At 42.9% G+C, this 17,318-nt stretch overlaps 1 protein-coding gene across 1 annotated transcript in view; it reads left to right on the forward strand.

Annotated features, from left to right (window-relative positions):
* PTPN14 (protein tyrosine phosphatase, non-receptor type 14) overlaps positions 1-17,318 on the forward strand; it is a 179,955-nt gene that overhangs the window by 80,290 nt on the left and 82,347 nt on the right. Inside the window, exon 3 of the mRNA XM_015424633.1 lies at positions 2,434-2,603. Within this exon, the coding sequence (XP_015280119.1) occupies positions 2,434-2,603 (170 nt within the window). The remainder of the gene's footprint in view (positions 1-2,433; positions 2,604-17,318) is intronic.

The raw sequence follows: 17,318 nt of genomic DNA on the forward strand, positions 1-17,318 counted from the left end.
GTTCAGGGTGGTGAAAATCAGGGAGGATTGTGAGGCACTCCAAAGGGATCTGTTGAGGATGGGCAAGTGGGCATCAACATGGCAAATGGGGTTCAGTGTGGCCAAGTGCAAGGTGATGCACTTTGGAGCCAAAAATCCTAACTATAAATACACATTGATGGGGTCTGAACTGTCAGAGACTGAACAAGAGAGAGATTTTGGAGTTGCAGTAGATAACTCACTGAAAATGTCGAGACAGTGTGTGACTACAATAAAAAAGGCCAATGCTATGCTGGGGATTATTAGGAAGGGTATTGAAAACAGATCAGCCAATATCATAATGCCCCTATATAAATCAATGGTGTGACCTCATTTGGAATACTGTGTGCAGTTCTGGTCACCACACCTTAAAAAGGATATTATAGCTTTGGAAAAAGTGCAGAAAAGGGCAACTCGAATGATAAAAGGGTTGGAACACTTTCCCTATGAGGAAAGATTAAAGCGCTTAGGGCTCTTTAGCTTGGAGAAACGATGACTGAGGGGTGACATGATTGAGGTTCACAAGATTATGCATGGAATAGAGCAGGTAGAAAAAGAGGTACTTTTCTCCCTTTCTCACAATACAAGAACTCGTAGGCACTCAATGAAATTGCTGAGCTGTCGGATTAGAACGGATAAAAGGAAGTGCTTCTTCACCCAAAGAGTGATTAACACATGGATGTCACTGCACCAAGAGGTGGCGGCAGCTACAAGCATGGACAGCTTCAAGAGGGAATTAGATAAGCACATGGAGCAGTGGTCCATCAGTGGCTATTAGCCACAAGGTATAGATAGGGACTCTGGGGCGAGTGATGCTCTGTCTTCTTGGTGCTGGAGGGGGGGCAACAATGGGAGGGCTTCTAATGTCCTTGCCCCACTGGTGGACCTCTTGTTGGCACCTGGCATTTTTGGCCACTGTGTGACAGAGTGTTGGACTGGATGGGCCTTTGGCCTGATCCAACATTGGCGTCTCTTATGTTCTTATGATGTAATTTTTAATAGACCACTTCACACTTGCACTCCCAAGCAGATCTTTAGGATAGTCAGTTAAGCAATATGTTATGCATACAAGATGGCTTCTCTGCATTTGATAAAGAGTAGTTGTGGTACAGTAGTCATGTAAGTGTCTGGTTTGTATAGGATTGCCTGCTCTGGGTAGGGAAATACCTGGAGATTTGGGGGTGGAGCCTGGGGAAGGCGGGGTTTGGGGAGGGACCTCATTGTAGTGTGATGCCATATTGTCCATCCTCCAAAGCAACTATTTTATCCAGGGGAACTGATCTCGGTCATCTGGAGAATAGTGGGAGATCTCCAGGTGCCACCTGGAGGTTGGCAACCCTAGATTTGTACACAGTGGGCAACTTTCTGTATATCTGCTGTCTTTTACCAGGCACCAGAAGGTGAAATTTGTGCTCACTTGGGTTTTTTTTGGAATGTTGAAAGGGTTTCAGTGAGGGTGTTGTTTTTTGTAGGTTAGTTTGTTTCTGGACTCCTTTCTGAAGAGTGAGGTATCTGTCTTCCCCCACTGGAGTGCATCTGCTTTTCTTTATATACAGCAGAAATCTACTACTTTTACATCTGCTTTTAATTATGGCACTGTTCTAGTCTTGCCATCAGCTGATGTAATTTTAAACCACACTTGTCTTAATTGAAATAATTTTAACACTGGAAACATATAGTATTTATTGCTTTGTTTGGCCTTTCCCCCTGCACACAGTTTCCATACCATATTTTCACTGAGATATGTGCCATTTTAGGTTTAGCATCAAATGCACTTCTGGTAGCCTGCACAAGCTGTCCAGATCAGTGTAGAGAGAGACCTAGTTTCACAGGTGTATTGCCAGTACTTGGGTCTCCCAGATCTCTCATTCAGTTTGCTGATTTAGACTGATTCTTTGTTTTTTTTACCCCATCCAAAAGTTATGGATAATTTGACAGTTCCAAAGTGAGGATGATATCAGGTTCTCATCTTCAACAACTGGCATTATCAGGGGAATTAAATTTGACCTACATTTTGTGAGACCAGTGTTTTTTGCTGTTTTATCAGTCTAAATCTTAAATCCAGTGGACGTTTCTGTAGATTTGACAGCCTGTTTCTACTGGACTGGTTAGATGTCTTATTTCATGTCAAATATTGAACTGCTTCGAAGACTAGATATCTAGAAAACATCACTAAGAACTGTAAAAAGTCATGTGCATTCACCTACAGCTTGAGAATTAAGAGGTTTGCACTTTGATATGAGATGGAAGAAAGAAAATGCTGTTACTAACATGTTCAGAGGCTGAGTTTTAAATATATGGAGCGGGAATAGATGAAGAGTGAGTTTTAAATATATGGGAGTAGATGAAAGGTATGTAGTTCTTTTTAACTTGCTAGAAAATAAATTTATCTTTTTAAATTATTTTTTTCTCTAGACACACTACTTTGGCCTTTGGTTTCACAGCAAGAGCCAGCAAGTGCGATGGGTGGAGCTGGAGAAACCTCTGAAAAAGCAGATGGACAAATTTGCCAGCGAGCCCTTGCTTTTCTTTGGGGTCATGTTCTACGTACCCAGTGTTGCTCGATTACAGCAAGAAGTCACAAGGTATCTGATCACACATTTTGCACCTAAGAACATTGACCTGTTGTCGATGTAAGGGTTGGCTCCTTACAGACGACTGGGTTGGATCAAGTAGATATTTCCAGTGATCAAAATGGGAGTTGATTTTTGCTGATTTCCCCCCTTCCACAACAGAACTCCATCTCCCCCCCCCAATGCTGTTCCTGGAGCCCACTGTCCTCTGGGGCAGCATTTCAGGGGCCATTTGGACAGGAGGGGGATACAGAGAAGTCCTGGCCCTTTGCTGAAAATCCCTTTCAGCACTGGAAATTTTGCTAAGGATACTACTCACAGTTTGCAAATTTGGAGTCTTCCTTCTCTCTGTGGCATGAATTTCACTCTCCCTGTTCTTGTTATCAACTTTAACCATGCCTGAGTGCTATGTTGCTGCCAGTTATTATGACTAACACTACCTAGATTCCATCTTAGCCAGGTAGTGTGAACCTGTTTCAAATCTTAGTTTGAAAGCTATAGTTTTCAGGAAGCCAGTTTTATGTCTGCATTAGATCATTGTAGTGAAGAGGAGTTCAGGTTGATGATGATGATACATATATTTTTCAAAGTCCTTTTGGGGTTTGCTTTAGAGAGAGAGGGAGCTGTGGTGGCTCAAGTGGTTAAGACGCTGAACTGCAGGCTGTGGAAGGTCAGTAGTTCAGTAGTTTGAGACCCGAGTTGCTGCATGACGGAGTGAGCTCCCGTCTCTAGTTCCAGCTCCTGCCAACCTAGCAGTTCGAAAGCAAGAAATTGCAAGTAGATAAATAGGTACCACTTCGGTGGGAAGGTAACAGCGTTCCGTGCACCTTGGTGTTTAGTCATGCCGCCCACATGACCACGGAAATGTCTTCGGACAGCGCTGGCTCTTCGGCTTTGAAACGGAGATGAGCACCGCAACCCTAGAGTCGGACTTGACTGGCTTTCAAGCAAGGGAACCTTTACCTTTACCTTAGAGAGAGAGATTAGACTTTTTCGAGTCACTTCCCCCCCCTTAAAGCTACATAAAACATGTTTTTTTAAAAGAGCAGATATTTATTGAATATTGCCAGCTAGTTTATACAAAAGCCAAAAAAGGCTGTTCTTAAGAATGTGGGCATAAGCCAGAACTCTACACGTACAGGGGTTACCTGGTGCTTTCTGTGTAATGAAATGTTCTGTGTACAGGAAACAGGAACGCTTTCAAAACATTTTTTTCTGGAAGGCACTATTTTAATTACAGACACGTTAAACAGCAACTTTGTGGCCATCCAGCTGTTCTCTGTATTGCCAGGTGGAGATGCAGTACTGGTTCACATAGCTGAAACACCTGCAATTTGAATAGCTGCTCAACACAGAACAACTTTTATGGTCCTCTGAAGGGTAGATATTTGCATGGATTGCTAATTTAAGTTGGCTGTTCGAGTGCAATACGTCCCTTGGTGATGAAATAGATTCCTTTTTATAATGGTTTACAGACCGTAATATGTTGCTTTTCTCTTGTTGCATAGACCAAATCCATTGTATGTCATTGCTCTTTTTGCTCAGGTTATAGCTCAGATTCCTAAGAGAGTCTCTAGTAGGACTCACTGTATTTAGTTCCTGAGCTTCTGTTTCTGCATAGAGACAGCGTTTTGTGCTTAGACTTATAAACAGAAGCCCAGATTCATGACTAGAGCTGGGGTCCCTTCTTACCTCTGGTGCCTTGAATTGGAAGATATTATGCAGTTCAGTGATTTTGTTTTTCCTATGTTTTCTAGGGCCTGGTCATGCCCTTCCTTACTCTGCTCTATTTATGTATTTAAAGCCTTTATTAGCTATCTTTCTCATAGGAACTTGAGGCAGCTTGTAATATACCATACCGTAAAATACATTAAATCCACCAGTGAAAGTGAACTCTGATGAAGGGAGCTTTGACTCTCAAGAGCCTATACCCTGAAACTCTTGTTGGTCTCTAAGGTGCTACTGGATTCAAATCTAACTAATTTAAAACTGCGGCTAAGCAGAAGAACTAATCAGATGCTGTCATGAATAAAATTGTCTTCAACTGCCTTCTAAAGATCAAGAGTGAGGGGGCCAGGCACCCCTCCCTGGGGAGGTTTGTTCCATAATCTGAAAAGGCCATCTCTCAGCAAACCCACCAGACAAGCTTCTTTGATGGATGGGACAGCCAAAGGGCCTCTCCCTGTGGTTTTAGTTCCTCCGGCAGGATCGTATGGGAGAAGATGAATGAGGCAATCATCCTTAAAAGTCCCACCTTTCTTCCAGGACTCTGAACCAATTCTTGTGATTTAGGCTTCATGCAAGTCCAAGTGATTGTCAGCCAGTCAGAGCCGATGGAACTCCACTGGGTGGGAGGGGGTGAGCCGACCTCAGGTCGTCTGAGGGAAGAAGATTTATTGTAATGTGACAAATAAGGATCCTGTTAAGGGCCCATCTTAACTGGTGTGTATAGTTTCTGTAGAAAGGTGCTCTGTGTGGAAAAAAAGCAGTCTTGAACTTACAGTGGTAACCTGTCCAGAAAAAGAGGAATCAAATCTCCCTTCAGGGTTTATTTACTTTACTTGAGAGCCAGTTTTACTTTATATATTGAAACCATCCACGCATACCGTTTCCCTATTAAATACTTTACTTTCTGTTAAATAAAACTTTATTGTTCATCTCAATCTGTGTCTTTATTTATCAAGTCAAATATCTAAGAAAAAGTGATCTCTGTTTACCTCTCAAATAATTGTAAGCTTGGTCTAACCAACGCATGAATCTCCAACCTTTTTGACCCCGCAGGCACACTTGGAATTCTGACTCGGCATGGTGGGCACAGCAACAAAATGGCTGCCTCAGGAGCCAGAGCCAGCAACAAAATGATTACTACAGCTTAACTTCAGTAACACAGTGCCAGATTCTTGTGCTGTGGTGGCAGCTGCTGTCAAATTAAATTTAAAAAATATCTGCACAGCCCATCAGAAACCTTGCTGAGCAAAAGCCCTACCTGGCCCCACCCACTTCCTAAAAATACCTGCCGGGCACCAGAAAATGTATTGGTGGGTACCATGGCACTTAAGGGTACCATGCTGGGGATGCCTGGTCTAAGAGATATCCAAATAAGGGACCATTTAGGGAGCACGTAGCTGACATGCTACCAGTCCTTTATTCAAAGCTCGTGTCACCTTTTTAATTTTATTGTGGGTGATTGGATTTAAAGAACTTATTGGAGAGGCCAGAGTGGAAGACTGGGCATTCTTCAGTCCAGAAGACGGTTGCCTCAAAGCCTCCCCACATCATAGCTGCCACAATGGTACTTCAGATATCCTAGTCCCAAGCCATGTAGGGCTTTAAACATCAAAAACGTCATCTTGAATTGGGCTTGGGAGCAAATTGGGTTCTACCACATGGCAGCCCCCCGACCCGGTTTCCCTGAACCATAGTATAGTTTTTCTACATTGGTTTAGGCTTAATTATTTACAGTCTCCTCATAATGTAGTTTGAAATTCTGCTTACTGTTAACTTGATAATCGCTGATAATAATTATTGCTACAACATGTCTGAAGTAAGCTGTGAAAAGAAGGGGGACTTCACATAGGTGAGAAGAAGACTGACAAGTACGCAGCCCCTCAACATGCTGTTATACGTCATATGGTCATTTTTAGGTATTGAAGGCAGGAGACAACGGTCAAAATAAAAGGCTTTATTCAAAACATTGCTCAGCTCAGGACTGCTCTGCAAAGAGCGGCACTCAAATTTATACGGTTTCATAGCAGAACTATATACAATGTTACCAGATTCCGGAGGTCTGACTGGACCTAACAGAGCCTCAGGATAGGACATTCTGTATGGCTTTAGGACCAATAGGCAGTCTTTATTAGGGAGCCAATCCCAACAGAGAGAACCAGAATACTGCAGTTTAAACATAACATAGACATAACAGTCATGACATCAGTTGTTACGTCAGTGCCTGGCTTGTTAATGGGCTGTGTTTCATTGAACCAGCTGTTTTCCCAGTTCTGCCCACTAGCTTGCACAGTATTCTTTAATGGGAGCACAAAAGGGTGAGAGAGGCACACTGTAAAGATTATGTGTAAACAATAGTTTGCATCTGTAAAGGTCTGTCACCTGTAAAATACAGGAGTTGCAGCGTTTGCATGTGGAGAATTGCAGTTTCACCTGCCATGCATAATTTTGAAGATAGATTAGTACTAAATGATACTAATTTAACTCATCTTTCTTTGTAAATTGATTTCTCTGCCAGCTTCATTGTCCACGTTTCTAACAAGGATCAGTCTTCACAGATTGTTTCCGCTCCACCCCACTCAGCATCTGGAGCAATGTAAGATAAAGCCAAGCATTTGTAACATGTTCAACGTTCTGTCATTGTTTATGTATTGGCAAGGTGTCCCCTTCCTGTGATTCTAACTTTCCTGGAAAGGGATGCAGGATGAAATTCTGTTTTGTGATGGCAAGTGGGAATATAAATCGAAAAAACAGTGTTCCCCACCACCACCACCACCAACGGTGTTTTCAGACAAGGAAAAAGCTGCTCATAATTTTCTCAGTCTACGTTTGCTTTGTTTTTACACCCCCAGGCATGTTTTCAAACTGTTGCAGTGTAAGATTATTATTTTGAAGTTTTCTTGTCCTAAAGGTATTTTTAGTACAAATAATCTTTGGTTTCACTCTGGTCAAGTAACTATCATTTTTAAATAGTACTTTCCCGTATCTTAGTAAGACTACATATCCTATGGTTCCAGCCCTATGGAAAATTCAGTCAGTGATGTGGAACTATTGTGACAATAGCTATACGTCCTTTGAAATGTGGTGTTGGAGGACAGTTTTACAGATACCATGGATCACCAAAAAGCTCATTGAACAAAGTGTATTCACAGAGCGCTCTTGAAAGACACAGGCTCATATGGGGAGAAGCACATCTAAGACGTCCATTTAACTGTATGGAATGAGAATTTGGGATGCCTGACTCATAACACTTTCCAAGCACTGTGTTGCTCCTATGAGTGATCACCCATGAAAATGTTAATATATGAATATCTTGTAATATATGGCCGCACTGTGTTGCTCCTATGAGCGATCACCCATGAAAATGTAATATATGAATATCTTGTAATATATGGCCACCCTGGGAACCTTATCTCAAATAACCTCCTCTTGTGATCTCAGTAGTTTGTGTGTGTGTGTGTGTGTGTGAAGCTAGAACCTAGTCAGTTCCACCCCATTCCTTCCCAGTCAGATTTATTCAGCTGTGATGAAACATAATATTCCCTCCCCTCCTTCATTGGCTTTGTCATCAGCTTCACAAAGACAGTATTAAGAAATGGCCACAATCAGGTTGGAAGAAGGAGGGCAGAGCAGAAAGGCAAAATGTGTAAGAGTAGGAAGACTGAGTTCCTTGACATAAGGAAATGTTTAAAAATTGGCCAGCTTCATTATGGGTTTCCTAATTCGTCGTGGGTCTTGATGCTTGGGAGTCGTTACATGTGATAAGATTTCAAAGTATTTACAGTTGAAAGGAACATTCCATCTTAAATTGGCAGTGCAAGCTCAGGATTCCCTTCACACGTTGCCATCCTACCCAGCTCCTTTACATGTCATATGTTCCACTTGTTCATCCCCCATCTAAGTGGTTGCAGAATTCACAAACGTAGTACAGCTATGTAGAATTGCACCGGCTCTGGGTGTGATTGGGGGGAACCTAATTTCTGGCCCATAATCAATGATAATAAGCTTAATCTAATCTTTATATTGTGGGGTACCTGTTGTGTGCAATTCATGTGGCTTGTTTTATGGGATGGGCATCTGTTGGCTTTAATGCAATGCTTTTAGATTCTTTGTTTTCATTACTTGGGATTCATCCTAAGACTCAAAACTTTCTCTTGTGGGCTTTAGAATGAGAGTGCCCTCTAGGCATTAATTCCCTGTTTATAAAAGAATTTGCTGAGGATTGCAAACCCTTCTCCCTGCTGACTCCCGCCAGTGAATGGGGAACTTGTTCTCACTGTGTTGATTTCTGAAAACCGAACTCTTTGAGCCAGATATTTTAAGACACCGTCTTAAAATTAAATAATTTGCTAGGTACTCAGCCTTGGGCGGCGGGGGGGGGGGGACCTGTTATTTTTACATGTGTTGTGGACCTACAGGTAAAATATATGTGAAAAATATTAAAATGTACATTACTTACACAAAATAGACATATCTTTGCAGCAGCAACCTACTGTCTCCACATATCAATGTAATTTTCTGGTAATTTGTAAAGTTGGATGTACACATACTTGGGTATGATTTTAGGAACTAAATGGGTGCGTTTTTTGGGTTTTTTTACAAACGCCGGGTGAAGCTTTGCCCAAGCGCACCTCGAGGAGGCTTTAAAAAAATGGCAGCCAAAAAGCGGAAGCCCTGGGCTTCCGAACGGAAGTGGCTCTACACTGGCGGAGAGCGATCAGACGGGGATAATTCGGTTGGAACCGGAGCACTCAGGATACCACCACTAGGGGACCTAGTAGCAGAATACACCGGTTTAAAGGGTGTTTGTGATGGTTAGGGACGGAAGGCAGATGTTCGTTGTGTGATTGCACGTAAGTACTCTGATTCCAACCGGCATTTATACTGGCTTAAATGCCCGTCTGAACGCACCCAATGTGAGCTGTATTATTGTAGCCCATCTTTTTCTCCAAGGAGCAGTGGACAAAAGAAGCCATTGCCAGTATCTACCGCCATTGGGAATCTACTGTGAGCATGTATGAGAGATTAATGGATGGGCCAGCACACAGGAGGAAAGGAACCAAACTCACTGCCCTGCTTATACTGAAAACTGTTGTCCAATTCTCTTGTATACGTGCTTGCCCGAAAGGAGGCATAGTGTCAGTGCCTGCATAACCCCCCCCCCCGAGGAATGTTGGGAAACCTGCTTTCCTGTTAACAGGGCTGGCACAGTGTGCATACAGTCTGTACATGCATAGGGTTTTGTGCCCACGTTTGGAAAAATGTACAGAAGTGGGTGGCAGAGTCAATATACTTTGTTTGATTCACCTTCAACAAGACTGCAGATATGGGGACCTATGGGATGCCATTTTGTACCAAACATAGAGCTAACTCTGCCGAAGAGCCCAGGATGGACTAGCATGAGGTTATCTCAATTCTTCCTCAGAGCCATTCTGTTGCTTAATTAGTGTGAGAGATGGTGACATAGCCAAGCCAAAGTGTCATGCTTCATAGCAGTGTAGGAATTTGAATTCAAGTCTCCAGTATAAATCCAGTGTGCTAAGCATGGAAGTCTCTAGTGGGAAAGCGTTAGGCTCCCACTTTGGCATTTATGGGAATGCAAAATTTGAAACTTACGTCAGCTGTTCACAACAGATGTAGCAACATTATGTCTTATAGTAGGTGCAAAATGTCTCCTGAATGGCAACCCTTAAAGAGTGTTACATGGCAATGCAAGGAGAACAAATGTTAAGGGAGGATGGAGCATACATCAGCCTGTCAGGGGATACCATTAGAGATTCACTGAGGAGGGAGTCATTCCCCCCCCCAGGTTTAGGATGTACTGTGTTCACTCCTCAGGAGTGCCTATGTGTCTAGTTCTTTGGAGGCTAAAAAGTAGCCACAGTAATTGTATTTTAATTTGAGATGTAATCAAGAAGAGGCCATGAACCTTCCCAGAATTTTGCACCACTAAAATGGTTTTGCCATCCTTCCTCCCTTCCATTGAAGCATGAAATAACATCTCTGTCCCTATTTCCGAGAGAACTGCCTCCAGTCAAAATTGATAGTATTGAGTGGATCCGATTGCATTGCGACACCTAATTTTAATTTTTAAGGGCTTATTTAGGGGATACTGGGGACAGCAGTTTGTTTTGTTGAAAGTGGGTAAGGATGTATTCACATGTGCACACATTTTATTTTTTTTCTTAGTAACATTCTGAAATCAGGCAATAGAGACTAAAACCATCTTAGTGCCACCGTAGTAGTGGAAGAGGGGTTACTGACAGCCAAGGGCAGACCCGAAGGGAAGAGGAATAGGTGGGGTAAACAACAGCCTGTATTGACCCTATGGACCCATGCTGTTTGGCTGTTGTTGGCACCAGGTTAAGACTCTCCCCCCCCCCAATAATTCTCCCAGGGTTGTGTGTGTCCTGCTTGTTTTTTCTTCTTGGTTTAATGTATCCTGCCACTGTGTATAGTGGCTTTTAATCATTGTCTGTTGCAAATGAATTGTTTTAAATTGATTTTGGCATTTTTATATGTTCTAAAAGGGCCTGCGAATCATCTGACTAATATGGACGATAACTTATTTGAAAAGATGCATAGAGGGATAGGGCAAGATGGAATTGCTTTCAAGGGGTGTATGGGAAGAAAGAACGGTTGCCAATATCCAGGTGGCACCTGGTGTTCTCCAGGAATTACAGTTGCTATCCAAAGTACAGAGCCCAGTTCCCCTGGAGAAAATGGCAGCTGCAGTCGATGACCTTTATAGCATCACATCCTTGCTGAGCTCCCTCATCTCTCCCTACTCTGCCCTCTCTAGACTTTGTCTCCAGATCTCCAGGATTCCCCCCCCCCACACCGTGACTTGGCTACCCTAGCAGGAGGACAGATGGAATGGGTAGTAGAATTGAGGGAGATCTCTTGGAGGTGAATACGTCACAGAGCCAGGAATATTTTTAATGGTTTAATGTGTGTGTCACTTCACGGACTAAAGAAAATCTGCCTTGAGGACCTTTCAGACTTAAGGTGAAACAAAGAGAGGTTGAGAATACGTAGGGATGTTAATTCATTCCAGTTACATATGCTTAGGCTTAGCTTTAGTGGGGAGGAAGAGCTGGGTGAAAGGGTTGCTGTGGAGGGTCCTTTGAAGAGAGATGTTCTATTGCTTAAACTTCCAAAAAATGTTTGCAGAACAAAATCTGAGTCCAGTAACACCTTTAAGACCAACATAGTTTTATTCTGGGTATAAGCTTTTGTGCTGCACACTTCTTTGATCTCAGGTTTCCATTCAGGATCAAACGGAATGGGTAGTAGAATTGAGGGAGTTCTGTTGGAGGTGAATAAGTCACAAAGCCAGGAATATTTTTAATTGTTCTATTTCCCTGTGACACCACCAGTGTGTGTGTGTGTGTGTGTGTGTGTGTGTGTGTCACTTCACGGACTAAAGGAAATCTGCCTTGAGGACCTTTCAGACTTAAGGTGAAACAAAGAGAGGTTGAGAATACGTAGGGATGTTAATTCATTCCAGTTACATATGCTTAGGCTTAGCTTTAGTGGGGAGGAAGAGCTGTGTGAAAGGGTTGCTGTGGAGGGTCCTTTGAAGAGAGATGTTCTATTGCTTAAACTTCCAAAAAATGTTTGCAGAACAAAATCTGAGTCCAGTAACACCTTTAAGACCAACATAGTTTTATTCTGGGTATAAGCTTTTGTGCTGCACACTTCTTTGATCTCAGGTTTCCATTCAGGATCAAAGCTATAGAATATCTGCTATCCCCCCCCTCAATATTTTACTTATATACATTGGATCTGATTGATATCAGAGTCAGACATTTGGACTGGATGAATGCAATGTTGTTTATCCCCAATTTTAAGGTATTGGGTAAAAATGAGTGTTTCTCCCCCCACACACACTTTTTATGTCAATGTTTTTCATAAGTGCGACTTGTTTTTTCTAAAACATTTGAAGCAGAGCTTGAATATATTATTTGAGTGGGTTGGTTTACATTTGATTTGAGATTTTAAAAAATTAAACCCTACATTTTGATGATATTCAAAATTTCCTGAAGTTAACCTGAATGTGTCTCTTCTCTCCCCCACCCCCAAATGGGAAATCTGATTTTGTACTTCAGTTGTCTTGAACAGGGCTATTTTTGGGCAGGAACGCACAGGAACGGAGTTCTGGCTGGCTCCCAAGTTGGCCACGCCCAGTAGGAACTTATTGCCATAATAGGCCACACCCAACAGCAGAAACTCATTAGGATTGGCTACATTAGGGGGGTGTGGCCTAACATGCAAAGGAGTTCCTGCTACAAAAAAAGGCCCTGGGTTTTGACAACAAACAAGGTAAACAGAATAACAAGCAAAAGGTGGGTGTGGCTGGATAACCACACTTCTGGTAACATGTGGGTGTGGCCTAATGTGCTAATGAGCTGTGCTGTCAGGGGTGTGGCCCAATATGCTAATGAGTTCCTGCTGTTGGGTGTGGCCTATTATGCTAATGAGTTCCTGCTGGGCTTTTTCTACAAAAAGAGCCCTGGGAAGAAAGTGGAATCCTAAGTGAATGGCTGAGCACTGAAAAATGTAGCCTAAGGGCTGTCTAAAAGTGCACATTTGTTTACTAGCACATTAAGTTAGTGATATGGCACAAATGAAATTAATACTTTGAAAAGCAATGGTTTGTGTTAAGATGAAAATATTTAAAGTTAAGATAGTTTGTTTAGTGTGCCCTCTTTGCTGCAGTCCAAAGATGCAGCTCCCAGGGAGGGGCTTGTAGCCATTGTACATCTTTAAGGTGGCCTTCTCACATTGTGGTAACTTGTTGAATAGTAGCTGTATATGAGCTTCCATTGGTAGATATTACATTTTGAGTTGATGTGTAGTGATGGCTCTGCTGATCTGTATATAGCACAAGCAAGTTTATCTCCTGATGCTACAATTGGACTGATCAACGTGCAGATATGAACTCACCTGATATTCCCCATTGAAAATCATTGAGAGTGAACGTAAATGTAACCCTTCACTTATTTTATACTGATGCACTCGAACCAGTTCTTCAAAGTAATACTTCAAAATGTTGTCAGGAACGTCTTTCTCTGCTTATCTGAGTTTTGGACTTCCTCTGCTGTTCCTCAGTTGGTCCAATCACATACTCTCAGTTGGTCCAATCTCATACTCTCAGACCAACCTACTTCATGAGATAGAATGGAGGCGAGAATGATGTGAGCTGTTTTGGGTCCACACTGAAGAGAAAGGCAAGCTTTACTAAATAAAATAAAATATACTAACTAAATAAAATTTACTAAATAAAATATCCCTGCCTCATCACTGGCTTTCAGTATGGCTGCCACCACAGTATGGAACAGCATTGCAGAGTTGGTCAGAAGTGGCATAAAACTGAACTTGATGAAAGTGCACTGGTCTTCAGAGGTTTGCTTCCCTCTGTATATGAAAGCTCCCTTTACTCACCAAGGCTAGTAGCTGTTGATGGACCTATCCTCCACCAATCTGTCTAATTCCCATCTGTGATCATGGTCGTCACTACATCCACTGGCAGTGCATTCCTTGAATTTGATTACTAACTGGGAGCGGTGGCGCAAGCAGTAAAACGCTTGCTGCTGTAACAACAACTAACAGCCACTATGACTGTTTGAGACCCACCGCGGCTGGGGTGAGCTCCCGGCCCTAGTCCCAGCTCCTGTCCACCCAGCAGTTCGAAAGCATTAGATTGCAAGTAGATAAAATGGGTACCTGCCCTAGGTGGCAGGGGGCACCCTCTCCTCGTGGAGTAGGCAGCGGGAGAACTGGCGGCATCAGCGGAGCGGCAGAATGGCGGCGATTGACTCAGATGACCAGCGAGCACAGCGTCGAGCGGTGGAAGAGGCGGAGCCATGAGAGACGCGATGATGTGATCAGAGCGGCATGGCGGAGCTGATTGGACATAGCCGAGAGCTGCAGCCGACACGATGCCGCATCAGGATGGCCTGCCGAAGGAAGCTGCCAACTGGAAGACCTGCTCCAGGTCACCGAAGAAGTCGACACCCGAGGCCGCTGGAAAAGAAGCCAACAAGATCGGCTAACCCTGCTGCCTGGGTGCTGGTAGGAAGGGCCCCCCCCCCATGTACTATGTGGCCTTAGGTAGGTTAAAACTGAATTTGGAACCCCTATGTAAACCGCTCAGAGACCCTTCGGGGTTAGGAGCAGTATATAAATCTAATGTAATAATAATAATAATAATAATAACAACAACAATAACAACAACAACAACTGAGTAAAGAAGTATTTTCTTTTGTTTGTTCTGAACCTATTGCCCATCGATTTCACTGGTTGCTCCTGAATTGTAGTATTGTGGGAGAGGAGGAAAAGCTCTCTCTCCACTTTTCTCCCTCATGCCTCTCCCTTAGTTGCCTCTTCAGCCTTTTGTCATAGGAAAGGTGTTCCAGCCCCCTACTCATCTTGGTTGCCCTCTTCTGTACTTTTTTACAGCTTTGCAGTATCCTTTTTTTTGAGATACAGTGACCAGAACTGTACACAGTAGTCCAAATGTTAAAATAATATATGCAATCCAATGACAGATGGTTCATTGTGGTTTGAAAAAATCTGAGGGAATCTGGGGAGTGGTTCCGTGTCCAGAATATGGACATACCTTGTTCCATATAAAGGTCTAATTCATTGTAGTCGAAGTTGCCGACATCTGTTTACTCTTCTTTCCATCAGCAGGTCTGAGTCAGGCTCTTGTATGGTTGGTTGATCAAGAGCAAAATAGTTTTTTTAAAACTTCCTGCTTTCATGGTGTTATGGTTTCCTTCCTCCGTACTTAATGGGAACATTATTGAGTCACTGATCAGAGCAAACCTCGTTTGGACAAGTTAAGAGGACAGGAAACCTGCTTATCATTCCAGCCCTTGCAGAAATGTGTCGTATTTATGAAGGCCATGACAGGCTTGTTTTTCCTTTGGCTCGTAGCTACATAATCGTTTCTGCCTCCCCTTTTTTATATTGTGATTTAGAAAGGGAAAACAATGTAGTCCCTTGATGTGATGTGAAGTCAGATGGTGGGAAGGTAAAGAGTTTTGGGTGGGATTTTCTTTGTGTCTAAATAAATTTTGTACATGAATTTTTCACAAGCAATTTAAAGAACTTTGCTGTGTCCCAAAACAGATTGGATCTGAAACAGTTCAATTGTAATAAGCTGACAGGGAATAACACCTTTGCATTTCTAAAATATCACTGTGAATTTGGGGGGGGGGGAGCTTATGTTGTCCATATGAAGTTTCTAATGGACAAGTGGCCCCCGCAAGAAACTTGCGGGGAGGAGGCATTGAAGTTTCTAATGGACAAGTGGCCCCCACAGGAAACTTGTGGGGAGGAGGCATTCCCCCACCTTTGCTTCCTTCCCTGTCCCCCTCTCCCCCTTTCTTTCTCTCCCCAAACCAATCCCTCCTTCTTTTTCTTTACAACCCTCCACCAAGTTGATCCCTCTTTCTTTGTCTTTCTCTCTCCCTGCAAGCCAATCCCCCTTCTTTCTCTCCCCCCAAGCAAATACCCCCATATTTCCCTTTCTCTCTCTCCCAAACCAGTCCCCCCCTTCTTTCTCCCCTCTTTCTTTTAACCTAACTTTGAGCCCAGCAGCAGTGGCAGGCTCAGCCACAAAGCCATGCGCAGATTTCTGTCCCTCTTCGCTCCCAGCCTCCCAAAAGCAGAAAAGCCTGTGAAGGCCTCGTCGCTAGGAAAGCCATTACTAAGGGCAGTCACGTGCTCAAAACAGTCACTTTCCAGGGAGAGAAGGCTCCTCATCTTTGGTAAGTCCGTTCTCTACGCATGAGCAGAAAAAGCTGTTGTACTTTTGGGGAGATTTAAGTATCCCCCATATCCTTTTTTAAAGTTTTTAGATTTTTCTGCACTCCTGGGAGGTGCCCCTAGTGTGCAGGCTATTCTCTTTTCCCTCCATGTGCCCCCGATCTGTGGAAATCAGTATCCGTACACAGGGGGCCATGTTGGGAATTAGATATATAGATTGTTTATAAAAGCAGAGACATTGGATTTATAGGCTAAAAGCTTGATTATTAAGAGATCTTATACCCAAATCAACCATCTCACCTTGTGTTACAAGGTGTAGACAAAAGTTGAATTCTAGCACCCTTAGTGCATCAGATTGGTAGGTGCTGCAGATCTCTACTGTGGACAAATAAATAGTCTTGTTATTTCTTTGAGCAGTGAACACCACCAGGTGGAACCTAGGAGGGGAACTCTGTGCATTGAACAGCAGTCGCAGATCAGGAGGAGACTGTGCTGTTACATAAATATACCAGCACAAGTTATATACTGCCCAAGCCAACGAGCCACCCAGCAGCCAGTACTGGTGGGGGGACAGCTTATTTCCCATTTCGTTGTTACCTTTGTGTCCTCAGTCTATATTTGGCACATGATGCAAAAAAAAATGGCAGTGTTGAAGGAAGGAAATGCATTTCATGCTGTCATAACTTTAATTTTAAATGCCATTTTAATGTTTTAAATGCTCTAATGCCTTGATGTGCACTGTGTTGGAGACTGTATTTGGGAGGAAAGGTCGCATGGAAATTTTAAAAATAAAATAAATACATAATGGTGTTTTCCTGATTGCTCTGGCAGTGCTGCCTACTGCCCTTGCCTGTCTTTGTGAGCATAATTGAAGCATAAAATGCTTTGTGTGTTTACCATGGATGAGACATTAATGTCTAAGAGAAGTCCATATATAAAGTATGGCACATTACAAATAAAAAGGTGTTTTCTTATCTACCCTCCATGCTAGGATTCCAGATCTACATCATTAGTGAAGAACATGCTGAATTCACATTTATGCCTCTCCACAGTGTTTCCGTCCAGTGCCAGTTGTCCTAAGAATACACTACCAGTGTGTCAGCTGCATCCATGCTTGTAATCAGGTCATCAGAGGGTAAACTAAATACATAATTTGAAAACAATGTTGTTGTACAGGTGATTCTGAAGTTCAGGTTTAGTTTACAGCACTGTTGATCCATGACT

Source organism: Gekko japonicus, unplaced genomic scaffold (assembly GCF_001447785.1).
Source record: "Gekko japonicus isolate JY-2015 unplaced genomic scaffold, Gekko_japonicus_V1.1 scaffold491, whole genome shotgun sequence".
NCBI lineage: Eukaryota > Metazoa > Chordata > Lepidosauria > Squamata > Gekkonidae > Gekko > Gekko japonicus.